The sequence below is a fragment of the Medicago sativa genome, chromosome 1 (assembly GCF_051527215.1).
Source record: "Medicago sativa cultivar Bolivia chromosome 1, Bolivia_mono, whole genome shotgun sequence".
NCBI classification, from domain to species: domain Eukaryota; kingdom Viridiplantae; phylum Streptophyta; class Magnoliopsida; order Fabales; family Fabaceae; genus Medicago; species Medicago sativa.
Window position 1 is genome coordinate 22,951,200 of NC_140749.1, and position 27,875 is coordinate 22,979,074.

The 27,875-nt window shown below is 35.2% G+C and overlaps 1 protein-coding gene, 1 long non-coding RNA gene and 5 pseudogenes across 2 annotated transcripts; 4 read left to right on the forward strand and 3 right to left on the reverse strand.

The window, feature by feature from the left end:
* Positions 1–3,977: 3,977 nt before the first annotated feature.
* On the forward strand, positions 3,978–5,101 carry LOC146953685 (uncharacterized; annotated as a pseudogene).
* A 514-nt stretch (positions 5,102–5,615) lies between these two features.
* Positions 5,616–6,896, forward strand: LOC146953686 (uncharacterized; annotated as a pseudogene).
* A 961-nt stretch (positions 6,897–7,857) lies between these two features.
* On the reverse strand, positions 7,858–8,319 carry LOC146953687 (cytochrome P450 76C4 pseudogene; annotated as a pseudogene).
* Positions 8,320–9,078: 759 nt separating this feature from the next.
* On the forward strand, positions 9,079–17,252 carry LOC146953688 (geraniol 8-hydroxylase-like). The gene is made up of 2 exons (XM_085711445.1): positions 9,079–10,506; positions 16,450–17,252. Exons 1-2 carry the CDS (start codon positions 9,628–9,630, stop codon positions 17,062–17,064), a joined length of 1,494 nt encoding a protein of 497 aa, XP_085567571.1. The 5' UTR covers positions 9,079–9,627; the 3' UTR covers positions 17,065–17,252.
* A 741-nt stretch (positions 17,253–17,993) lies between these two features.
* On the reverse strand, positions 17,994–19,274 carry LOC146953689 (uncharacterized; annotated as a pseudogene).
* Positions 19,275–19,788: 514 nt separating this feature from the next.
* LOC146953690 (uncharacterized) lies at positions 19,789–23,942 on the reverse strand (annotated as a pseudogene).
* Positions 20,477–23,312, forward strand: LOC146953691 (uncharacterized). Its single transcript, XR_015011140.1, has 2 exons — positions 20,477–20,915; positions 21,002–23,312. It is a non-coding gene; the product is annotated as an uncharacterized LOC146953691 (long non-coding RNA).
* Positions 23,943–27,875: the final 3,933 nt, after the last annotated feature.

Genomic DNA, 27,875 nt, shown 5'->3' on the forward strand with positions numbered 1-27,875 from the left:
TATATATATATATATCCGGAAGGTTTCAGATATATCCACTCGCATGAGAACCGGTCCGCGAATTGCTTAGAGATTAGGTCTGCTTAATCCGCAAGCTAACTTAATCCTTAAGTCGCTCCGGATTTGTTACGAACTCTCCCTATAAAAGGAGAGTTCGCCTCACTCATTCTTCACACCGAAAAACACAGTTGATGCTTCGCGTGCTTTTCCTCTCTTCTCCCTTTTTCGACTTGTGTTGACGAGTTCTTCTTCCTTTTTTCTACTCCTTTTATCCCTTCGGTTTCGAGTGGTCTTCGTACCATATAGAGTGGTTTAATCGAACGTAAACCACATTGAGGATATTATATTTCGAACGATTGCTTGCGGTGATGTACGTAACCGAACAGGTGAACTGAGCTGTTTTATCCTTAAGGCGGCTCGGTTGTTAGTATATCTTGCACAAATTCGGATAGTGTCGTGAAACGTCTTAAAGAAAGCGACCTGGTCGTGACTCAACCGATAATATCTTCGGTGGTGATTTCTTTTTTCAAAAAGGTACTTTTCTAATACCGAAAACAACACAATATAATATTTTTTTGGCTTAAATATGGAAATGGTCCCTGCAAATATCTGGCATTTTGGTTTTAGTCCCTATAAAAATACTTTTTTGGTTTTAGTCCTTGCAAATATAGAATATTTGGTTTTGGTCCTTGGTAGTTTGTTTTAATCCTTGTAAAATCATTTCATATTGAAATTGGTCACTATAATATTCATTTTAGTCCTCATTTTGAGGGACTAAAATCAAATATTCTACATATTACAAGGACTAAATCCAATATGAATCAATTTTACAAGGACAAAAAAAATATCAAGGACCAAAACCAAATTTTTTATAGGGTTAATTATGTTTCTAGTCCCTATAAAATAGCGACCTTGTAAGTTTAGTCCCTACTTAATTTTAATAGCATTTTTAGTCCCTAATTTTGTTTTTCTGCACTGAGTATTAGTCCCTACTCAATTCAAATTTGTTTAATTTATGCTTAAACTCTTAAATTTTTGAACAATTTTTTGCAGACATGTTTAGAACATTACTAAAAGTTCGTCCGCAAAAAATTATCGCAAAATTTGATTTCTACATCCAGATTTTATTACTTTTTATCTTTAACTTTTGTCGTTTTAAAAAATTCATATTTAATTCATTTCATGTCAGAAAATTCTAAATTTTAGTAAACGAACCTTTCATAGTGTTCTAATCTTGTCTCAAAAAAATCGTTCAAAAATTTAAGAGTTTAAGGATAATTAATCAAACTTTGTTTTAGCAGGAACTAAAATTATAAGTAAATTTTTTTTATAGGGACTAAAAATGCTATTAAAATTAAGTAGGGACTAAACTTACAAGGTCGCTATTTTTTTTTTTTTTTTTGAAAAGATGCAAAAAGCATCAGATCTATTCAATAAAGAGTGAAAAGAAAAAGAACAAGAAAAGAAAAGGGGGGCCAAACCAAACCTTTTCAGAAAGATACATATCTAAAATTGGGTAAACCCAACCTGTTTCTATTAAAATCCTCCCTGACAAAGTCCGGTAAAGAATCAAACCAAAACAAATCCAAAGAACACAAAGAAAGACCAAAATTAGCAAGTTTGTCTGCACAATTATTCCCTTCTCTATATATGTGAGATGCACAAAACTGCATATTATAAGTGATTTGTAAGCAGTTTTCCCACCTATTTCTTAAACCCCATGGAACCACAGAAATAGAATCAAAAGCCTTAATCACAAGTTGAGAATCTGATTCTAACCAAACCTTTGAGAAGCCCATTAAAGAAGCAATTTCTATTGCGTTCATAGCTGCGGACAGTTCAGCAACCAAAGCGTCAGCGTTGCCGATAAATTGAGAGAAACCACCCAAACAAGCTCCCTGTGAGTTCCTGAAAATCCCACCAGCTGCTGCTCTAGAAGGATTTTTGATAGAGGCGCCATCTGTATTGATTTTGACCCAAGAGATAAATGGAGGTGTCCAAAAAACTTCTTTGATTAATGAGGGCTTTGGAGGCTTAATGTTAACCTTGCAAGCCTTTAAGATTGAGAACTCCAACATATTGGCAGCAGAGGTCTTTGTAGTTAAATTACCTGAAAGAGAGACTTTAGAAATAATCAAATTAATTGCTGTCTTCCAATCGACCTTTTTGTCTTGAAACCGGATATTATTCCTTCTGAGCCAGATAATATTCAACAAGTTAATGATGCAGGCTAAAATTACTACTTTGCATTGGGGGGACCAGCTATGATTAAGAAGAGACCACATGTCTTCAGCAGCGCTAAAATGCAGAGGAATATTTAGAAGAGAAGTTAACCAGGACCACATTTTGCCAGCAAAGGGGCATTCAAAGAAAAGATGGAACGAAGTTTCTGAAGCCGCTTGACAGGAAGAGCACATAGAGGGTAAGTTGCAGCCTCTACGCATGAGATTATCATCAGTGGGAAGTTTATTATGCATGAGTCTCCAAGTCATCAAAGATTTTGAAGGTGGAATGTCCGCAGACCAGATTAGTTAGCCCACAAGGTCGCTATTTTATAGGGACTAGAAACATAATTAACCCTTTTTTATATTTGCAGGGACTAAAACCAAAAAAATATTTTTACAGGAACTAAAACCAAAATATATGTCAGATATTTGCAGGGACTATTTTCATATTTAAGCCTATTTTTTTTTAGATGGTCAAAATGGTAATAGTCATTATAAACTAACACACATAAGTAAATGAACGAGATTCAAACCCCGATCACAAGATCTGGCTTAACAATACTAACATTTTTGTCAGAGAAAATAAGATTTGTGGACAACACAATAGTTATCTATTTACTATTTATTTCACCACATAAAGTTTTGATCAACTATTGCTTACTTCATTGGAACAGATAGCACATGCTGAGCATTCTCCAAAGTAAGTCAAAATTGATCATCCATATAATATTCATATCATCAGGTTTGATTCCATCTGCAAGTTCCTAATCAAAACAATTAATAAACAAACCCAGCATAAAGTCTCTCAGGTAAAAATTCATTTGAATTACTCACAATTTTGGATATCTCCCAATAGCCTAAAAATTAACCAAATATTTTGCACCTTCTGGGTCTTTATAGCCTTTTTTTTTTAAATCAATTTCAGCTTTTCATGGTAGTAAAAGTGCAACTGTTGTGTGTAATCTGAAAGTTTCCTTCACTATTGCTTGTAAAAAAGGTAAGTTTCCCTAATGTCTACGTTGAAATGGAATTATATCCCTTCAACAAATAAATTCGAAACATCAATTTAAGATTTAAGTTTGATCCTTAAAGGATTATTAGTTGACAGATTTAAGGTTACAAGTCTTAGTTTCCAGTGCAATAAACATTTGACCTAAGTAAAAATGTAAGGAGTAAGAAAAAATCACACACAAATGTGGAGAAAAATTAGAGAGAAAAGGTAAAAAGGAAATAATATTATTAATACAAGTAGATATGAGTTAGACTATGTGCAATGGGAGTGTTGAATCTGACATTCAACAAGCAAAACTAGTCCAATGGTGTGTTGAAGGTGTGTTTAATGATCTGCTGGATGAGAGAGATGATGAACCGGTTCAACACAAATTAATCTGCCATCCGATGCCACGTGGCGGCGTACAATTGGACCGAACAGGCGCATGCAGCACACGCGCAGACAGCAGCGTGTGAGCTGCAGACCGGAAGAGAGAGGGATTGCTTTTTGGATAAGCCTGCAGACGTGTCGCGCTCTGATTGGTCACGCAGATTTTATCATTTTAATCTTTTAAATCAAGTATTTTCGGTGAAAAATAATTTAAAAAAATACCAAAATTCATTATTTTTTTTCCTCTATAAATAGAGATTTGGTTCATTTGATTTGGACACAGAAAAAAAACTAAGTTTTTCACTATCTTCATCTTATTATTATCTTTCTATTAGCAAACTAAGTGAAGTTTTAATCTTCTTTTTAGTGAAATGGATCCCAATAATAACCCTTTCAACAACCAAAATTATTCTAATTTCCCATTTAACTACGAAAATCCCAACAATTATCCAAATCCAAATCTATTTTTCAACCAACGTCCTCAAAACATACCTCAAAATGTACCTAATTTTGGTTTTACACCAAATTTCAACCAGTCATCCTCTGTTCCAAACTTTCATGGATATTATGGATCTATGATGAGATATCCATCTCAAACAACCCCGTTGTATGGTTATATGCCAATGGAGAATGAAAATTTTCCCGGTGGTAGTGCATCTCAATATCCTGAATTTTCAACACAAATAACTCCTGGTGGCATGGCAGTTGCTGATGAAGTGTCTCCAGAAGATTCAACTCCTAAGAGCAAGAAAAGTAAGGAACCAGCATGGAACACTCAACAAAATTTGGTGCTAATTAGTGCATGGATTAAATATGGAACAAGCAGTGTTGTCGGGAGAAACCAGAGAGGAGAAACATATTGGAGTAAAATTGCTGAGTATTGTAATGAGTATTGCTCATTTGATTCTCCCCGCGATCTAGTTGCATGCCGAAACCGTTTTAATTATATGAACAAAGTAATAAATAAATGGGTTGGTGCTTATGATGCCGCTAAGCGTTTGCAAGGAAGTGGTTGGTCGGAAGATGATGTGGAGGCAAAAGCCCAGGAATTATATGCATCTGGGAAGAATGTTCAATTTACTTTAAAGGAAGAATGGCGCGCTCTTCGTGATCAACCATGTTATGTTAGTCAAGTAGGAGGAAATGTTGGATCAGGAAGTAGTGGATCTAAGAGATCTCACGAAGACTCTGTAGGATCTAGTGCTCGTCCAATGGGTAGGGAGTCAGCTAAAAAAAAAAAGGAAAAAAGCAAAGCAAGGACGCTGCCTTGGAGGAGGTGGAAAATGAGTGGGTTCAATTCAAAGAAATGAAGGTGCAAGAGATTGAACACTTGAAAGAGTACACTGCAGAAATGAAAGAGTACACCGCAGTGCAACAAGAGAAAAACAGATTGAAGAAAATGAAATTGTACGTAAAGTTAAGTTCCCAAGAGCATCTCGATGACAGGAAAAAAGATCTGTTGGAAAATTTAGAGCGTGAGTTGTTTGGAAATTAATTTCACTGTAATATTTGTTTGTATTCGGTCAAAATTGTCAGTGTTGTCTAGTCCCCAATGTTTACTTTAAATAATTGTCAGTGTTGTCTAGTCCTCACAAACTATTTGCTTTAATAATTATGCATACTATTTGCCCCGTGACTTATTTCACAAACTTTAATTTCACAGCCCATGGTATTCCTCACTAGTTGCTTTACACATACTATGCATACGTGACTTTAATTTCACAGCCCATGGTATTCCTCACTAGTTGCTTTACACATACTATGCATACATGACTTTAATTTCACAGCCCATGGTATTCCTCACTAGTTGCTTTACACATACTATGCATACGTGACTTTAATTATCATCACTGTCCACCACACATATTCTATATATAGGGACTCAGATCTACTTCCAATATCACAAATCTCATTCATATCTACTACCAATATCACAAATTGCATTCAGATCTACTTCCAATATCACAAATCTTATTCATATCTACTTCAAATATCACCAAAAATTATCAATGGATCCTTATGATTTCACATCCTACTTCAAAAAACGTGATGTTGAAGACACTTATATCGTCAACCGATTTATTCAGCGTCGAAAACAAATAGAGGAAGGTAGTGGATCTCGTAGTAGAAAATATTTAAATAGAGATCATTCAGCGGCAAATCAAAGACTCATTGACGACTACTTTGCCAATGAGCCTACATATGATGATGCAATGTTTCGTCGTCGGTTCCGGATGCAAAAACACGTTTTCCTTCGAATCGTTGGAGACCTTTCAAGTAGTGATAACTACTTCACCCAGCGAGTTGATGCCACTGACAAAGAAGGTATATCACCCTTAGCAAAATGTACAACAGCAATGCGAATGTTAGCATATGGTGTGGCAGCAGATGCGGTCGATGAATACATCAAAATAGGAGGTACTACAACATTGGAGTGCTTACGTAGATTCTGTAAAGGAATCATACGATTGTATGAGGAAGTGTACCTGAGAGCACCAACCCAAGATGACCTTCAAAGAATACTACACGTTAGTGAAATGCGGGGGTTCCCAGGGATGATCGGGAGTATTGACTGCATGCACTGGGAGTGGAAAAATTGTCCTAAAGCATGGGAAGGTCAATTTACTAGGGGGGATAAGGGAACCACCACGGTTATTCTTGAAGTAGTTGCATCTCATGATCTATGGATCTGGCATGCCTTTTTTGGATGTCCAGGAACGTTGAACGATATCAACGTTCTAGACCGGTCACCGATGTTTGATGATGTGGAATAGGGAAAGGCTCCAAGGGTGAATTTCTTTGTGAATCAACGTCCCTATAATATGGCATACTATCTAGCTGATGGTATCTACCCTTCTTATCCAACTTTCGTCAAATCGATTAGACTTCCTCGAAGTGAACCCGATAAGTTATTTGCAAAACAACAGGAGAGCTGTAGGAAGGACATCAAACATGCTTTTGGAGTGCTTCAAGCTCCATTTAAAATCATCCGTGAACCAGCTCGCTTGTGGGACATAGCCGATTTGGGTATCATCATGAGGTCATACATCATATTACATAATATGATTGTTGAGGATGAACGAGATACATATGCTCAACGTTGGACCGATTTTGAGCAATCTGAGGGAAGTGGATCTAGTACACCGCAACCATACTCAACCGAGGTGTTACCCACTTTTGCAAATCATGTGCGTGCTAGATCCGAGTTGCGTGATCCAAATGTTCATAACGAATTGCAAGCAGATCTAGTGAAGAACATATGGATAAAGTTTGGAATGTTTCGTGATTGAAGATGATTTGTATCGTACTAAATAAATTACTTGTGTGTTGTGTGCTTTTTTTTTCCTTGCATTTTAATCTATTTGTGTGTTGCGTGCTTAGCTTGTTGTATTGCATTTTAAGTTAAGAAAATAAAAATAAATTATTTAAATAAATTTTGTGTTTACAAAAAAAAAATGTTAAGTGTTTACTTTAAATTTATAATAACTTTTTTTTTTGAAGGAAAATTTATAATAACTTATATATCGAATAACTGAAATATACACTGATTTCATGTGAAATGTATTTTATTTTGTGTAAATTCATTTACATTTTGATTAAAAATAATATTTTTCTATTAAATTTTATAAATACGTTAATTTCCCGTACTTGGCAGTTTAATATAATAGGGAGATCAAAAGTATAATCAAGCTTTTTTTTTTCTTTCTTTTTGCCAAAGTCTCGAACCGAGTTCTTCATGACTGAAAAGAGACATGCAATTAAGCCTTATTATTACTCCAGCCTTAAATATAAACAAAAATTTCAAACAGTATAAATGTAGCTGGTTAAAAATTTGAATCAAGTACTTCCATCGATCTCAAGTATAAACAACATTTCACATTTTAGGTTAATTAAATAACTGATGTATTTAGTCAATATTACAAACCAGATACATGAGTTATTCAATAAACGTAAACACATATGTTTTACTTGCAATTGAGACCAAAGGGACTATATCAACTTTTTTTAACCTTTTTTTTTCACATTCAAGATCAGAAGGATATTACTGAATAAATGAATAAAGTGGATGCAAACTTCACGTGAATGATTCCAATTCATTTTTACATTGCTTTCTTATGATGCCACTAACATTCTCACTAGTCACTACATTACAAACTAACTAACAAAAGGAAACAACACCATGCTGCAGTAGATGATAAAACAAACAAAAAAACAATACGTACACAATTTATTTTGTCACATATGAAAAATTCAATTATTGCTTACTTTAATTGGAACAGCTAGCAAAGGTTGAGCCTTCTCCAAAGTAAGTCCAAATTTATCATCCATATTCATATCCTCAGGTTTAATTCCACCTTCAAGTTCCCAATCAAAACAATTAATAAACAAAACCAACATCAAAAACAAAACCCTAATAGCCAATGGCAAACCAAGACAAATTCTTCTCCCACCACCAAAAGGTGTCAACTCAAAATTTCTACCTTTAAAATCAATATCTGACCCCAAAAATCTCTCTGGTGAAAATTCATTTGGATTTTCCCACAACTTTGAATCCCTTCCAATAGCCCAAACATTAATCAAAACTTGTGAATCTTTAGGTACTTTATAGCCATTTATTTCTAAATCAGTTTCAGCTTTTCTTGGAAGTAATAGTGGAACTAGTGGGCATGGTAGACAAACTCGAGATCCTAAGTAAGATCGGGAAGGACCCATGAGATCGTGAATCGGGGGATCGTAACACGGATCGTAAGATCCTACCAAATTTAAAAATTCATATATATTGCATATAAATTCATACATACTCATATGAAGCAACATAATTTGATAGAAAAAAAACTTTAAATAAAACTCAAATTCATTAATAGAAAAAGAAAAAAAAAACACTTAAAAACAGTACTCATACAACTCCATAACAACATTAAAACTTAATCATAATTATCTTAACGGTTAATTAAGATAATTGGTAATTGGTACTTGGTATGGTAGAACAGAACAAGAAAAGGGTTGAATATAAAATAGAGGCTAATAATGAATGATTTTTTTTATTTTTTTGAAAGTAAGAATGAAGGATTGTTGTCTGCAGAAGTAATTGGTAGAAGACTGATTAAATAAGGAACGTAAGAGAGGAAGTTGAGTGCTATGAATATGGAATTGCATTGGTAAGGTTCCATGATTCATGGGTTTATTGAAAAATTTCCCTAATTATTATTGGGAAGATATTCAATAATCAATGGGTTTAATGATAGGATTTGAAACGGTTTAAGAGATTAAGAAGGGTGAAAAACGTTTTTTTTGACTTTGTGATTGGGGAAATTCGTTTTTTGCGAACCGGGTCACGAACCCGACCCGGTATATCTGTATTTTTGGAAAATGAAGCACTAATCGGGTCACGAAACGACCCGCGAACCCGGTTTTCTGGGTTTCCAACCTAACTCGGCTGGATCTACGTTACCACCGCGTCCACGACTTTTATTATTGCTTGTAAATAAGGGAGTTTTCCAATGTCTGATTCTTCAACTAAGTTTCCTTTGCCAATAATTTGGTGTAACTCAGCTTTTGCTTTTGACATAATATTTAGATTGTGAAGTAATTCAGCCATTGCCCATTCTATTGTTGAAGTAACTGTGTCAGTTCCTGCCACAAACAAGTCCTAGCAACAATGGAAAAAAGAAATTGGCTAGGTGCAATCATAAATGATATTTGTAAATCCGTTTTTTTACAACTTATTGAACAACATTTTTGGACAAAAAAAAAATGTAATTGTTCTAAAAATAGTTGTATAAATATCATTTTTCTAGAATAAATTTTGATGTCAAATAATGATGCATTGCTGGAGTTAGGTAATCCAATAGATGAGTCATATCCTGATCATGATCATTCAAATTTAAAATTCAAAACATGAATCTTAACAACAAAGAATTCTAACCAAAAAAAAAAAAACAATTAAAAACCTCCTCTCTCCCTACATATATATGTTTCCATTTTTCTTCTACTCCAAATTCCCACAACAAACAACTCAAAATGGACACACTCACTTGCATATTCCTCTTTATCTCCTCCTTCATCTTCCTTCAAATCTTCCATACACTTCTCTCAAAACACAAACCTCGACTTCCACCAGGTCCACGTGGCCTCCCCATAATCGGCAACCTCCATCAACTGGGCCAAAAGCCCCACCAAACCCTCGCAAAACTCTCCAAAATCCACGGCCCAATAATGTCCTTAAAATTGGGCCGAATAACGATCATAGTTATGTCCTCCACAGAAACCGTCAAATCAGTCCTTCAAGTCAACGACCAATCTCTCTCTAATAGAACAGTCCCCGATGCAATGAAAGTTGCTAACCACCATAACTATAGCTTACCATTTATACCCATCTCTCAACGCTGGAAAGACCTTAGAAAAATCTGTAACAACCTTTTATTCTCAACGAAAAACCTTGACATGAATCACACACTCAGACAGAAGAAGATTCTCGAACTTTCAAACGATATAAACAATAGCGCGGAGAAGTTGGAAGCAGTTAATATTGGAAGACTTGCTTTTAAAACAACGATTAATATGTTGTCGAATACGGTTTATTCAGTTGATTTGGTTCGTTCGAGCGATATAGCTGGGGAGTGTAAGGAATTAGTTACAAATATTATGAAGGAAGTTGGAAGAGCTAATATTGCAGATTGTTTTCCTGTTTTGAAAGTTGTTGATCCAATTGGTATTAGAAGAAGGACTGGTGAGTATTTTGGGAAGTTGTTAGGTATTTTTCAAGGTTTGGTTGACCAACGGTTGAAGATGAGGGAGTTGAAGGGTTATTGTTGTAAAAGTGATATGTTGGATGCTATGCTTGATGATGAGAATAATGCTGGGGAGATGTATAAAGATAAGATTGAACGTTTATCAGTGGTATGTGATTTTTATGAATTTATTTTCCTTTTGTCAAAAAAAATGAATTTATTTTCCTATTTCATTTTCTAAAATTGGTATTTGGAGGTGCATGTCAGGTGTTATGTGTATAAATGTTTGATACAATTGGTGTGGTCTCCAAATTTTATAAGCAAGATTTACACACACTAACAAAAAAAGAAAAAAGACAGAAAATTTAAATGATAAATTTTTATGTTTGCCCAAATTTACTCCCTCATAATTTTTTGGGTGGGTGGTATTTTTTGTTTTGTTTCTCTTGTATGGCTGGCTGTTTGTGTTTCCCAATGTAGTGGTGGATTTTTGTAAAGGGTGCTAATTTTTTATCCCGTCCTTCTCAACTTGAGAGGAGTCGGGTTATTTATTGATAAATTCACTGTTGAAAAAATAAAATAACGAAAGGCAGAGAAAAATATAGAGAAATAATGACAAAAAGTTATTACTATTCTGTGGTAAGAGAAAAATAATATACAAATTATGAATAATATCACTTTGAATAATATAGAAATTAATCTAATTAATCATTTTCTTAAGAACCATGCACAACTCTAAACAAATACTCCCTCCATTCCTTTTCTTTTGATGTTTTAGCTCTTGACACAAGTTTTAAGGAGTAATTAAAGTATATAAACATTTGTGTGTGTTTTACTTAAATGTCCTTATTTATCATTAAATTCACGTGTGATAAACCAAAGGTCACAACTACTTTAATAGTTTATTGTGTTTTCCAACAAGGGTAAACTTAAGAAAACAATAATAAATTCACTAAAACATCAAAAGTTTTGGAATATAGTTGAAGTTCTAAAACATCAAAAGAAAAGGAATGGAGGGAGTAATTTTTAATCATTTTCTTAAGAACCGCACACATATCTAAATAAACAATTTTTACTTTGGATAAAATCATAAGATTCATGTTTTGAATTTTAAATTTGAATGATCATGATCAGGATATGACTCATCTATTGGATTACCTAACTCCAGCAATGCATCATTATTTGACATCAAAATTTATTCTAGAAAAATGATATTTATACAACTATTTTTAGAACAATTACATTTTTTTTGTCCAAAAATGTTGTTCAATAAGTTGTAAAAAAACGGATTTACAAATATCATTTATGATTGCACCTAGCCAATTTCTTTTTTCCATTATTATGAATGAAGTAAAAATGATTCTTATTGATCAATGATAGAGAGTACAATCATATATATACATAGAATGATAGAGTAGGATAGCTATGGTGATCTATCTATATAGAATAGAAACTGAAAACTAAGTTGTCCTAGATAACTTGCTGCGCAAGTTATCTTCTTTACTAGTATCATCCAATATCCCCCCACAAGATGGAGGTTGGTATATATCTATCAAACCCATCTTGGACAAAAGAATACCAAAAGGTTGAGGCAAAAGGGATTTGGTGAAGAAATCTGCTAGTTGCTCCTTGGAGGAAACTGGTAGAAGTTTCAAGATGCCTGCATGAAGCTTCTCTCTGACAATATGGCAATCAATGTCCAAATGCTTGGTTCTTTCATGGAATACATGATTGGAAGCTTTGTGAATAGCACTCTGATTGTCACAGAAAAGAACAGGAAGCTTAGGGCATTGAATGTGAAGATCTCTAAGCAAGTAAAGAAGCCATTGGAGTTCACATGTAGCTGAAGCAAGTGCCCTATATTCAGCCTCAGAAGAGGATCTGGAAACAGTTAACTTCTTCTTAGTTCTCCAAGAAATTAAGGATGAATTTCTGGGAAAATGAAGACCTTTGCCAGGACATCCTTTGAGATACTTGAGTACCCTTAAAGCAGCTTGATGATGAATCTGAGTAGGTTTAGAAAGGAACTGACTCAGCTGCTATGTAATGAATGTAATGTCAGGCCTTGTGGTGTTAAGATAAAGTAACCTGCCAATCAGCCTTCTATATGATGAAATGTCTTCATAAAGAGGTGAAGTATCAGCATGAAGCTTGATAGAAGGATCTGAGGGTGTGGAAACAGGTTTGGAGTCAATAAAACCTGAATCAGATAGCAGATCTAGGCAATACTTTCTTTGGCATAGAGAAATACCCTTGTGAGAATGGGCAACCTCAAGACCAAGAAAATATTTAAGCTGACCTAGATTTTTAATCTTGAAGGATGCATGCAGAATGGATTTGATGTGATCAAATTCTGATAATGAATCACCAGCCAATATAATATCATCCACATAGACAAGTAAAAGAGTAAAGGATGAATCAGTTTGTTTAATGAACAAAGAGTGGTCAGAAGCAGCTTGAATGAAGTGATGTTGCAGCAAAATGGATGTCAACTTCTCATACCATTTTCTGCTTGCCTGTTTGAGACCATACAATGATTTCATCAACTTACAAACTTGATTTGGCTTGGGGGATGAAACACCAGGAGGAAGAGTCATGTAAACATCTTCCTGCAGATCTCCATGAAGAAAAGCATTGTTCACATCCAACTGATGTATGTTCCAATGCTTTATGGATGCCAAGGCAAGAACCAATCTAACAGTTGTCATTTTGGCCACTGGAGAGTATGTGTCAAAGAAATCAAGGCCTTCAATCTGATTGTAGCCCTTGGCTACCAATCTAGCCTTATATCTTTCAATTGTTCCATCTGCATTGTGTTTCACTTTATAAATCCATTTGCATCCAATTGGTTTCACATAATTGTATGTGTCAAAGAACATAAGAAGAATGATAGTTAGACAGTTTATTATGAGAAATATAATTGGAAATAGGATATGCAGAAGTATGAAAATTATTGCAGACATAGTCTTGAAGATAGGATGGAGTAGTAATTTGTCTGGAGGAATGTCTAATAGGAACAGGTAAAGGAGGAGAAGGAGGAGGACTAGGGTTTAATGACTCAATAGGAGGGTCATCAATGATGACAGGGGGATGAACAAGAGGTTCATCAGTGTTGGAAGGAGATGGTGATGATGAAACAGAAGGAAAATACTCCCAATTAGAAGTAATGGATTCTGAGGTGGTGGGATAAGGTAAAATATGTTCATGAAAGATGACATGTCTGGATACAAATATGTCTCTAGTGTGCATGTCTAAAAGATTGAAGCCTTTGTATCCTGATTGATATCCTAGAAAGACAGATTTTCTAGATCTGGATTGGAGCTTGGTTCTATGAGCTTGCAAGGATGAAGCATAACACAAACAACCAAACACCTTAAAAGAAGTAACATTAGGGAGTTTATTATATAAGACCTGAAAGGGTGATTGATATTTGAGGACAGGAGTGGTAATCCTATTGATAAGAAAGACAGCATGCAAAATAGCATATGACCAATATGAGGAAGGTAATTTGGATTGAAAAAGAAGTGCCCTGCCAACATTAAGAATATGTTGATGTTTTCTTTCTACTCTAGCATTTTGTTGGGGAGTCTCAACACATGATTTTTGATGTATTATACCATGAGATGCATAGAAAGTAGAAAGCATGAATTCAGGACCATTGTCAGACCTAACAACTTTAGGAGTGACATGAAATTGATTTTGAATCATAGTAATGAAAGACTGAACATGATGAGCTACTTCAGCTTTGGATTTAAGTAAAATAACCCATAAAAACCTACTATGATCATCAACAATAGTTAAGAAAAATTTGTGACCATGTATGGAGGAAACAGATAATGGTCCCCATATATCAAGGTGAAGAAGTTCAAAATTGCAAGATGCATGAGATAAACTGGTATTGAAAGGTATATGTTTTTGTTTAGCAAAGTGACAAATGTCACAAGTAGCTTTATTATCATTGGTAATCATAGGATACAAAGATGACATTTTATTCAATCTTTGATGGGATAAATGTCCCAATCTAAAGTGCCATAAGGCTTGAACATGAATGGAAATACTTGAATTACAAGTAACAGAAGAAATTGAAGTACAAGGTACATTTATTTTGCTAGAAACTGAATCAAAAGAAGCTAAATTGGAAACATGAAACTTGTATAGTCCATCTTGTTGACTAGCCAAACCAATCATCTTCAATGATTTCATGTCCTGTATAAGACATTGGTTATCAGAGAAATGAAAAACACAAGATAAACTTTGACACACTTTAGCAACAGACATGAGATTCAGTTTGAATGTGGGAGAATAAAGCACATTGGTCAAGTAAAATTGAGGGCTGAAGACAATAGTACCAGCTTGATTAAGAACAACAGAAGAACCATTAGGTAAATTGACATAAACAGGTGGAATAGAGTGTATAGAAGTAAACAAAGATAAAGTAGTGCATATATGTTCATTTGCACCAGAGTCAAGAATCCAAAAAGAATTGGAAACTGAAGAGCATGAGTTAACAATGGGTATACCTGCAGATGAAGAAGAAGCAGAATAACCAGAAGTGATATTGGGAGAAACACTGATATGGTTAGTAGTGGGGCCAGGTGAAGGGTTAGGAACTGAGGAAACCAAATTTGCTTGTTGAAGAAGCAACACAAGTTGATCAATCTTCTCCTGAGCCAAACCAATACTACCAGATACATTGCTTGCATCAGAAGATTCAGCTGAAGAAGCATTAGCTTGAGAATTCATAGAAGTCTGAGAATTCATGTTGACTTGTGGATTAGGTTTGTTAGGAAAACCATGCTTCAGATAGCAATACTCAATGGTATGATTATACCTATTGCAGAAATTGCAATATCTGCCAGAAGATTTGTTAGAAGAGCCCCTTCCACGCCCTTGAGGTCTTCTAGTATCTGAAGCATTCACAAGTACAGAACCTTCTTCTAGAGAAGGAAGAGAAGGAGTATATACATTGTTACTCTCCTCCTGAACAACAAGAGAAAATACCTTGTTCAATGAAGGTAAAGGATCAAGTAAAAGCACTTGAGTTTTCACAACTGAAAACTGATCATTGAGACCAGTTAGAAACTGAATTATTTGATCTTCAATCCTATATTCCTTGTTAACTCTCATAGCAACACATCTGCACTGAAGAGGACAAGTACAAGTTGGAATTGGACGGTGAGAATGAAGTTCTTCCCATAGTGCATTCAATTCAGTGAAATATTCCAACACAGATTTGGAACCTTGCTTAAGATTGTTAATGGAGGAACGTAAATTTGCAATGCGAATACGATCAACCTTGGAAAATCTCTCCTTGAGATCTTGCCAAACATCAAAAGCAGTGTTGTGAAAGACAACTGTTTGTGCAATTGAATCAGAGAGTGAAGCAATGAGCCAAGATTGCACTAGGTGATTACACCTTTCCCAAGCATTTTTGTTAAGATCATCATCATCAGGAACATGAATAGATCCATTGATGAATGGAAGTTTGTTCTTCGCACCAAGAGCACGTTGCATTGATCTACTCCATGCAAGGTAATTGGAACCATTGAACTTTGGAGAAATCACCATAGAATGTGGACCTTCGCTAGGATGAACATAGAAAGGAGATTCAATATCTTGATTGGATTGCTGAGAACGAACCATAGTGAATCAATCAGAAATGAACCAAAAACAGAGGATTGAAGAACAACGAAGAAACCAGTTCACAGAAATGGTGAAGCAAGAAAGAAGAATCTCAACAAGAAATTGAGATCAAAGAACAAGAATAATCGGTGAAACAAAGAAGATTCACGCGAAAAAGGATGAAGAATCAGAGAAAAACGAAGCTTGAGCTTCAAGCTTCCATGGCGGAAACGGTTAGAAAAGAGAAACGGATCGTAACTAACTTCTCTCTCTTGAGAGAGTCTCGTGATACCATATTATGAATGAAGTAAAAATGATTCTTATTGATCAATGATAGAGAGTACAATCATATATATACATAGAATGATAGAGTAGGATAGCTATGGTGATCTATCTATATAGAATAGAAACTGAAAACTAAGCTGTCCTAGATAACTTGCTGCACAAGTTATCTTCTTTACTAGTATCATCCAATATCCATTGTTGCTAGGACTTGTTTGTGGCAGGAACTGACACAGTTACTTCAACAATAGAATGGGCAATGGCTGAATTACTTCACAATCCAAATATTATGTCAAAAGCAAAAGCTGAGTTACACCAAATTATTGGCAAAGGAAACTTAGTTGAAGAATCAGACATTGGAAAACTCCCTTATTTACAAGCAATAATAAAAGAAACTTTCAGATTACACCCACCAGTTCCACTATTACTTCCAAGAAAAGCTGAAACTGATTTAGAAATAAATGGCTATAAAGTACCTAAAGATTCACAAGTTTTGATTAATGTTTGGGCTATTGGAAGGGATTCAAAGTTGTGGGAAAATCCAAATGAATTTTCACCAGAGAGATTTTTGGGGTCAGATATTGATTTTAAAGGTAGAAATTTTGAGTTGACACCTTTTGGTGGTGGGAGAAGAATTTGTCCTGGTTTGCCATTGGCTATTAGGGTTTTGTTTTTGATGTTGGGTTTGTTTATTAATTGTTTTGATTGGGAACTTGAAGGTGGAATTAAACCTGAGGATATGAATATGGATGATAAATTTGGACTTACTTTGGAGAAGGCTCAACCTTTGCTAGCTGTTCCAATTAAAGTAAGCAATAATTGAATTTTTCATATGTGACAAAATAAATTGTGTACGTATTGTTTTTTTGTTTGTTTTAGCATCTACTGCAGCATGGTGTTGTTTCCTTTTGTTAGTTAGTTTGTAATGTAGTGACTAGTGAGAATGTTAGTGGCATCATAAGAAAGCAATGTAAAAATGAATTGGAATCATTCACGTGAAATTTGCATCCACTTTATTCATTTATTCAGTAATATCCTTCTGATCTTGAATGTGAAAAAAAAAGGTTAAAAAAAGTTGATATAGTCCCTTTGGTCTCAATTGCAAGTAAAACATATGTGTTTACGTTTATTGAATAACTCATGTATCTGGTTTGTAATATTGACTAAATACATCAGTTATTTAATTAACCTAAAATGTGAAATGTTGTTTATACTTGAGATCGATGGAAGTACTTGATTCAAATTTTTAACCAGCTACATTTATACTGTTTGAAATTTTTGTTTATATTTAAGGTTGGAGTAATAATAAGGCTTAATTGCATGTCTCTTTTCAGTCATGAAGAACTCGGTTCGAGACTTTGGCAAAAAGAAAGAAAAAAAAAAGCTTGATTATACTTTTGATCTCCCTATTATATTAAACTGCCAAGTACGGGAAATTAACGTATTTATAAAATTTAATAGAAAAATATTATTTTTAATCAAAATGTAAATGAATTTACACAAAATAAAATACATTTCACATGAAATCAGTGTATATTTCAGTTATTCGATATATAAGTTATTATAAATTTAAAGTAAACACTTAACATTTTTTTTTTGTAAACACAATTTATTTAAATAATTTATTTTTATTTTCTTAACTTAAAATGCAATACAACAAACTAAGCACGCAACACACAAATAGATTAAAATGCAAGGAAAAAAAAAGCACACAACACACAAGTAATTTATTTAGTACGATACAAATCATCTTCAATCACGAAACATTCCAAACTTTATCCATATGTTCTTCACTAGATCTGCTTGCAATTCGTTATGAACATTTGGATCACGCAACTCGGATCTAGCACGCACATGATTTGCAAAAGTGGGTAACACCTCAGTTGAGTATGGTTGCGGTGTACTAGATCCACTTCCCTCAGATTGCTCAAAATCGGTCCAACGTTGAGCATATGTATCTCGTTCATCCTCAACAATCATATTATGTAATATGATGTATGACCTCATGATGATACCCAAATCGGCTATGTCCCACAAGCGAGCTGGTTCACGGATGATTTTAAATGGAGCTTGAAGCACTCCAAAAGCATGTTTGATGTCCTTCCTACAGCTCTCCTGTTGTTTTGAAAATAACTTATCGGGTTCACTTTGAGGAAGTCTAATCGATTTGACGAAAGTTGGATAAGAAGGGTAGATACCATCAGCTAGATAGTATGCCATATTATAGGGACGTTGATTCACAAAGAAATTCACCCTTGGAGCCTTTCCCTATTCCACATCATCAAACATCGGTGACCGGTCTAGAACGTTGATATCGTTCAACGTTCCTGGACATCCAAAAAAGGCATGCCAGATCCATAGATCATGAGATGCAACTGCTTCAAGAATAACCGTGGTGGTTCCCTTATCCCCCCTAGTAAATTGACCTTCCCATGCTCTAGGACAATTTTTCCACTCCCAGTGCATGCAGTCAATACTCCCGATCATCCCTGGGAACCCCCGCATTTCACTAACGTGTAGTATTCTTTGAAGGTCATCTTGGGTTGGTGCTCTCAGGTACACTTCCTCATACAATCGTATGATTCCTTTACAGAATCTACGTAAGCACTCCAATGTTGTAGTACCTCCTATTTTGATGTATTCATCGACCGCATCTGCTGCCACACCATATGCTAACATTCGCATTGCTGTTGTACATTTTGCTAAGGGTGATATACCTTCTTTGTCAGTGGCATCAACTCGCTGGGTGAAGTAGTTATCACTACTTGAAAGGTCTCCAACGATTCGAAGGAAAACGTGTTTTTGCATCCGGAACCGACGACGAAACATTGCATCATCATATGTAGGCTCATTGGCAAAGTAGTCGTCAATGAGTCTTTGATTTGCCGCTGAATGATCTCTATTTAAATATTTTCTACTACGAGATCCACTACCTTCCTCTATTTGTTTTCGACGCTGAATAAATCGGTTGACGATATAAGTGTCTTCAACATCACGTTTTTTGAAGTAGGCTGTGAAATCATAAGGATCCATTGATAATTTTTGGTGATATTTGAAGTAGATATGAATAAGATTTGTGATATTGGAAGTAGATCTGAATGCAATTTGTGATATTGGTAGTAGATATGAATGAGATTTGTGATATTGGAAGTAGATCTGAGTCCCTATATATAGAATATGTGTGGTGGACAGTGATGATAATTAAAGTCACGTATGCATAGTATGTGTAAAGCAACTAGTGAGGAATACCATGGGTTGTGAAATTAAAGTCATGTATGCATAGTATGTGTAAAGCAACTAGTGAGGAATACCATGGGCTGTGAAATTAAAGTCACATATGCATAGTATGTGTAAAGCAACTAGTGAGGAATACCATGGGCTGTGAAATTAAAGTTTGTGAAATAAGTCACGGGGCAAATAGTATGCATAATTATTAAAGCAAATAGTTTGTGAGGACTAGACAACACTGACAATTATTTAAAGTAAACATTGGGGACTAGACAACACTGACAATTTTGACCGAATACAAACAAATATTACAGTGAAATTAATTTCCAAACAGCTCACGCTCCAAGTTTTCCAACAGATCTTTTTTCCTGTCATCGAGATGCTCTTGGGAACTTAACTTTACGTACAATTTCATTTTCTTCAATCTGTTTTTCTCTTGTTGCACTGCGGTGTACTCCTTCATTTCTGCAGTGTACTCTTTCAAGTGTTCAATCTCTTGCACCTTCATTTCTTTGAATTGAACCCACTCATTTTCCACCTCCTCCAAGGCAGCGTCCTTGCTTTGCTTTTTTCCTTTTTTTTTAGCTGCCTCCCTACCCATTGGACGAGCACTAGATCCTACAGAGTCTTCGTGAGATCTCTTAGATCCACTACTTCCTGATCCAACATTTCCTCCTACTTGACTAACATAACATGGTTGATCACGGAGAGCGCGCCATTCTTCCTTTAAAGTAAATTGAACATTCTTCCCAGATGCATATAATTCCTGGGCTTTTGCCTCCACATCATCTTCCGACCAACCACTTCCTTGCAAACGCTTAGCGGCATCATAAGCACCAACCCATTTATTTATTACTTTGTTCATATAATTAAAACGGTTTCGGCATGCAACTAGATCGCGGGGAGAATCAAATGAGCAATACTCATTACAATACTCAGCAATTTTACCCCAATATGTTTCTCCTCTCTAGTTTCTCCCGACAACACTGCTTGTGTAACATCCCGCCTGTCAGTATCGTTATTTTACCAGTCGATCGTGCCGAGGAATAAATTTTAAGGAAAGTAAGTTAATGGAAATATTTTATGACATGTCAGCTTTTTACGGGAAAAGTATCAGAGCCGTTTAAAGCACGCTTGAGGCAAGGGTAAAATGGTAATTTCACGTGGAAAGGATATTTAATTGGTTTTAACCCAAAAATATCTCATTTCCAATTCTCTTTCTCTCTCTAAGTTGGCATAAGCTTTTCTCTTCCTTCTCTCTACTCTTCTCCATCGCCCTCTTCTCTCACTCATTCCATCAATCCTTCTCAAGTTCTTCTCTACCAAGAATCATGTCTTATGAGGTTCCTCAAGATCTTTTGTCACTAGAAGCTTGGGATTTGTTGTTGTCTCTACTCTCCCTCTTTTCCTCTTCATCAATATTTTGTGAAACTTCAACCACTCATGGTAAGCTTCTAACTTGTTCCCTTATGATCACTTAAGATTAAAGAAGTATGGATTGTGTTTGATTTCTCCTATTTCTCCTCTTGAAGAAGTGATTGGCAATCTAGGGTTTTGGATTGGAACAAGAAGCTAGGGTTCATGTTTGAGGTATTGGGACTCTTGTGGAGTTTATTACATGAATTGGAGAGTAAAGCAAGAAACAACTTGGAGTGGAGTTCATCTTGAAGCCATGAGTTAGGGTTGGTATTTTGTAGGTTCAAAGTTGGATCAAGGGATGATTTCTTCATGGATATGGATCAAAGTATTTTGGGTTAAGATTGCAAGAGAATTAAGCTAGGGTTTTGATGCTTGGGCTTGAAAGCTTGGAATGTCTCAAGAAACTTACTAGGTGAGTTCCATAGATAGCTATCCTACCCTTTGGGATTATGTTATGCCATGTTAAATGAATATGAATAACTTGATAATTCTAGGGTTTCCTAGTATAAGTTTAGTTGCCCTTTTCTTGCCATGCTTGCTGAACATGATAATACTTGCTATATGAGTGTTTTATAAGTATCCTATGATCAAATGTGTTTCAAAATACTTAGAGGCTCTTGGTTTGAGGTTTTTGGGCTTAAAATTCCATTTGTACAAGTTCTGAACTGTCATAACTCGCCACGACGAGCTATTACTTGCCATGGCAAGCAAAACATCCTCCCTGGTGGGTCACTCGCCACGGCGAGTAAGTTAACTCGCCACGGCGAGTAAGGGCAGCTCGCAATGGCGAGCAAGAACCAGTTACTCGCAATGGCGAGTAAAGGCAGCTCGCAATGGCGAGCAAGTGGTACCTTCTGGTGCTGCTTGCTCGTTCTGGCAGATTCGGTGTTTTCCGTTCTGGATCTTTTGAGCAGTCTTTTTATAAGTTAAACCCCTCAAACCAAGTTCCTAAATGATGATCAATCTAAGCAAGATTTTTATGAAAAAAAGGCAAGTATTAAGTATGTTAGCAAGGCATGGTATACGAGAGAAACAAGTCGTGAATCAGGTAGCAAGTTAATCTGTATGCAAGGGAAAGAACTAGAGTCTCGACATAGTTGTCGAGAACTAGTAAGATAGCAAGATTCCCTAGAATGATAAGACGCAAAGTTTAAGCTCTTCGCATATGTTAAGAGTATTATCTTATTCAGAAGCAAGAGCCATACGAGTATGGCAAGATGTGAATCGATTTCGTATCCATTCACAAAGTAAGATAAGCAAGGCTTAAGTTTACCTCTAGTGGGATCGTTCAAGGATCCGAGGTAAAAGAGATAGTATGTTTAGGTTTAACCTTCATACATGCATACGACTAAGATTATAGTAAGAAGTGTTATGTCTCTTGAATTCCTTCCAAGGTTGGGTTCAAGGGGTTCCCCAAGGGGAATGGTTAAGCCGAAAGGGAGCCGCATTTCACTAAGTTAAGGTGTCGTGTCTTTTATATTCCTTCCAAGGTTGGATATAAAAGGTTCTCCAAGGGGAATGGGGTAAGCCGTAAGGGACCCGCACGTTCACTAAGGGAGTCCGGTGCGCTATTGCAAAGCATTTTCACCGGTAGTAAGGGATTAACTTCCGGGGTTACTCCACTCGGAACTAATCCGTAAAATGAACTCAGATAAGTTGTTTGTTACACGCTAACATAATCAATGAAGCTGACTATGCATATTCATCATATATTTATGTGTTATGTCATAGAGCCTTGGCATAGACTGTCAAGAATTAGAAAGAATAAAGAAAAAGATAGTCAAGAACTAGCAAGCTAGAAAGAGTCACTTTTGTGGCAAGATTAAGATAGATATAATTTATTCAAGTAAGCAAGTAAGCGAGTAAGAAAGATATACCGAAGACGATCATAGGTTTCCCTAATCGTCCGGTTTAGAGTTGTGTCATGACTTTAGCAAGTGAAGGCCTTGATGCGTAGATAGTATCTTGGCATTGCGGTTTTAGTTTCCCCTTAACCGCCATGACACGTGTAAGATGAGAAACCTATAACAAGTTAAGAATATTATGACGGCTCTAGTATGCACAACCGTCTAAGAAAAGCAAGTCCCCACACACGTATAATCAACCGTCAGGTTGTAATGTAGACACGTGGTGACCGTAGGTTTCCCCTGAGGTTACCTATAGCCTAGGATTTAGGGAAACTCACTGAGACATTATGTCTCATCCCAATCCTTATTTGTTTCAGATAAGCAAGTCGGTATGCAAGCTTGAAGTCGGATGGATGTTTCAACAAAGGATCGTTCGTACCGCAGCAGGATGACAAGGATTCCAAGGATATATTTATTTTACTTTAGGAAAAGATGAGTTGTATATCTTTGTACGAACGCATTGTTGTTGTAAATAATATTCATTTGAAATTTTATGTTGTATATTTTAATGTATCCAGTACTAAATTCAACGCACGTGCTAGACTTTCTAGATACGTCTAGTATGGGTGTTACAGCTTGTTCCATATTTAATCCATGCACTAATTAGCACCAAATTTTGTTGAGTGTTCCATGTTGGTTCCTTACTTTTCTTGCTCTTAGGAGTTGAATCTTCTGGAGACACTTCATCAGCAACTGCCATGCCACCAGGAGTTATTTGTGTTGAAAATTCAGGATATTGAGATGCACTACCACCGGGAAAATTTTCATTCTCCATTGGCATATAACCATGCAACGGGGTTGTTTGAGATGGATATCTCATCATAGATCCATAATATCCATGAAAGTTTGGAACAGAGGATGACTGGTTGAAATTTGGTGTAAAACCAAAATTAGGTACATTTTGAGGTATGTTTTGAGGACGTTGGTTGAAAAATAGATTTGGATTTGGATAATTGTTGGGATTTTCGTAGTTAAATGGGAAATTAGAATAATTTTGGCTGTTGAAAGGGTTATTATTGGGATCCATTTCACTAAAAAGAAGATTAAAACTTCACTTAGTTTGCTAATAGAAAGATAATAATAAGATGAAGATAGTGAAAAACTTAGTTTTTTTTCTGTGTCCAAATCAAATGAACCAAATCTCTATTTATAGAGGAAAAAAAATAATGAATTTTGGTATTTTTTTTAAATTATTTTTCACCGAAAATACTTGATTTAAAAGATTAAAATGATAAAATCTGCGTGACCAATCAGAGCGCGACACGTCTGCAGCAAAAAGCAAAAAGCAATCCCTCTCTCTTCCGGTCTGCAGCTCACACGCTGCTGTCTGCGCGTGTGCTGCACGCGCCTGTTCGGTCCAATTGCACGCCGCCACGTGGCATCGGATGGCAGATTAATTGGTGTTGAACCGGTTCATCATCTCTCTCATCCAGCAGATCATTAAACACACCTTCAACACACCATTGGACTGATTTTGCTTGTTGAATGTCAGATTCAACACTCCCATTGCACATAGTCTAACTCATATCTTTTTTTTTATAGTCTAACTCATATCTACTTGTATTAATAATATTATTTCCTTTTTACCTTTTCTCTCTAATTTTTCTCCACATTTGTGTGTGATTTTTTCTTACTCCTTACATTTTTACTTAGGTCAAATGTTTATTGCACTGGAAACTAAGACTTGTAACCTTAAATCTGTCAACTAATAATCCTTTAAGGATCAAACTTAAATCTTAAATTGATGTTTCGAATTTATTTGTTGAAGGGATATAATTCCACTTCAACGTAGACATTAGGGAAACTTACCTTTTTTACAAGCAATAGTGAAGGAAACTTTCAGATTACACACAACAGTTGCACTTTTACTACCATGAAAAGCTGAAATTGATTTTAAAAAAAAAAAAAAAGGCTATAAAGACCCAGAAGGTGCAAAATATTTGGTTAATTTTTAGGCTATTGGGAGATATCCAAAATTGTGAGTAATTCAAATGAATTTTTACCTGAGAGACTTTATGCTGGGTTTGTTTATTAATTGTTTTGATTAGGAACTTGCAGATGGAATCAAACCTGATGATATGAATATTATATGGATGATCAATTTTGACTTACTTTGGAGAATGCTCAGCATGTGTTATCTGTTCCAATGAAGTAAGCAATAGTTGATCAAAACTTTATGTGGTGAAATAAATAGTAAATAGATAACTGTTGTGTTGTCCACAAATCTTATTTTCTCTGACAAAAATGTTAGTATTGTTAAGCCAGATCTTGTGATCGGGGTTTGAATCTCGTTCATTTACTTATGTGTGTTAGTTTATAATGACTATTACCATTATGACCATCTAAAAAAAAAATAGGCTTAAATATGAAAATAGTCCCTGCAAATATCTGACATATATTTTGGTTTTAGTTCCTGTAAAAAGATTTTTTTGGTCCCTATAAAAAAAAATTTACTTATAATTTTAGTCCCTGCTAAAACAAAGTTTGATTAATTATCCTTAAACTCTTAAATTTTTGAACGATTTTTTTGAGACAAGATTAGAACACTATGAAAGGTTCGTTTACTAAAATTTAGAATTTTCTGACATGAAATGAATTAAATATGAATTTTTTAAAACGACAAAAGTTAAAGATAAAAAGTAATAAAATCTGGATGTTGAAATCAAATTTTGCGATAATTTTTTGCGGACGAACTTTTAGTAATGTTCTAAACATGTCTGCAAAAAATTGTTCAAAAATTTAAGAGTTTAAGCATAAATTAAACAAATTTGAATTGAGTAGGGACTAATACTCAGTGCAGAAAAACAAAATTAGGGACTAAAAATGCTATTAAAATTAAGTAGGGACTAAACTTACAAGGTCGCTATTTTATAGGGACTAGAAACATAATTAACCCTATAAAAAATTTGGTTTTGGTCCTTGATATTTTTTTTGTCCTTGTAAAATTGATTCATATTGGATTTAGTCCTTGTAATATGTAGAATATTTGATTTTAGTCCCTCAAAATGAGGACTAAAATGAATATTATAGTGACCAATTTCAATATGAAATGATTTTACAAGGATTAAAACAAACTACCAAGGACCAAAACCAAATATTCTATATTTGCAAGGACTAAAACCAAAAAAGTATTTTTATAGGGACTAAAACCAAAATGCCAGATATTTGCAGGGACCATTTCCATATTTAAGCCAAAAAAAATATTATATTGTGTTGTTTTCGGTATTAGAAAAGTACCTTTTTGAAAAAAGAAATCACCACCGAAGATATTATCGGTTGAGTCACGACCAGGTCGCTTTCTTTAAGACGTTTCACGACACTATCCGAATTTGTGCAAGATATACTAACAACCGAGCCGCCTTAAGGATAAAACATCTCAGTTCACCTGTTCGGTTACGTACATCACCGCAAGCAATCGTTCGAAATATAATATCCTCAATGTGGTTTACGTTCGATTAAACCACTCTATATGGTACGAAGACCACTCAAAACCGAAGGGATAAAAGGAGTAGAAAAAAGGAAGAAGAACTCGTCAACACAAGTCGAAAAAGGGAGAAGAGAGGAAAAGCACGCGAAGCATCAACTGTGTTTTTCGGTGTGAAGAATGAGTGAGGCGAACTCTCCTTTTATAGGGAGAGTTCGTAACAAATCCGGAGCGACTTAAGGATTAAGTTAGCTTGCGGATTAAGCAGACCTAATCTCTAAGCAATTCGCGGACCGGTTCTCATGCGAGTGGATATATCTGAAACCTTCCGGATATATCGTATCCCCAAGGGCAAAAGTGGGTACCCCAAGGGCACACCCTTGAAAGTCACCCCCAGTTATATAAACACTACTAGTGGGTATGTCGTATCCAATGTGGGACATTTTTTTAATTCATACCAACACTAGTTCTTTCATAAGGGATATGTGTTTATTCTTTTCAACTTCCACTCAATTCCAACTAGTGTTCCAACATATTGTGTTTAGTTTGTTATTGTAATGTGGTAAAAATGTCAAATGCCAATGCCAACATGTGCAGACAGTGGGAAAATCAATCTGAATCTTTCATGTGAAGTTTGTAGGCAGTTTATTCATTTATATTTAGAAGAAATAATTAGTTAATTGATATTGTGTATGTATGATTTAGGGATGGGAATAGGTTAGACCGTCCGTCAAAGACCTTATAGCTTGGCCTACTTAAAGCCTGACTCGGCCAAGCTCGTTTATTAAGTAGGTTAGGTTTAAGTTTTTTAAAAATCTCATTAATTTAAATAGGTCAGGCTAAGGCTTAAAGAAAATTCTACTAAGCCTATCAGGCCGGCCAATATATGTGTAATTTGTAACACCCTAAACCCTTAAAGCGATAAATCACGCAAATCATACAAAGGACTTAGATGCTACTTCTTCTATAAGTCCAAAACATGCATAAATAATTTTCCAAAAACATCGCAGTGGAATAATATCATAATATCTCATCAACAGATAATAAAAATCTCCAAAGTAGTCATGCCACATAAATCATAATACATCTACAAATCTCAACAAACTGGGTGAATAAATCTCATAAAGTCATAAAACATAAATGACATAAGACCGACACCTAATCAGAGCCCTAAACTAAGACTCGCAAAGCAGAGAGACGAGGTTGCTCCAAAGCTAGCCTCAAGCATACTCAAGAGAATCAAAGCAATTAATTCTGCAAGCCGTCTACTCATTCATACAAATAGGCAGGCGGTCAACCAAACTACCACTGGGGGTTATATAACATTTCACAAATACAACATAATCAATTGAAACTAAAACGGTATATTTAATTTCATAAGTTCAACAACACTTCATTAAATTATTTACAACGAATTCAACATAATTAAACATTAAGCATACAAGCCTAAAGCTATAACAAGCACAATTTCACGTTTTCACATATTCACCAAGTACATTAATCACCAAGTTTCAACAATGCACAAAATCATCAAGCACATAGCAAGTATGACACATAACAAATGTATGCAATGCGTTCTAGACCCGACTATATATATATATATATATATATATATATATATATATATACATATATATGTATATATGTATGTATATG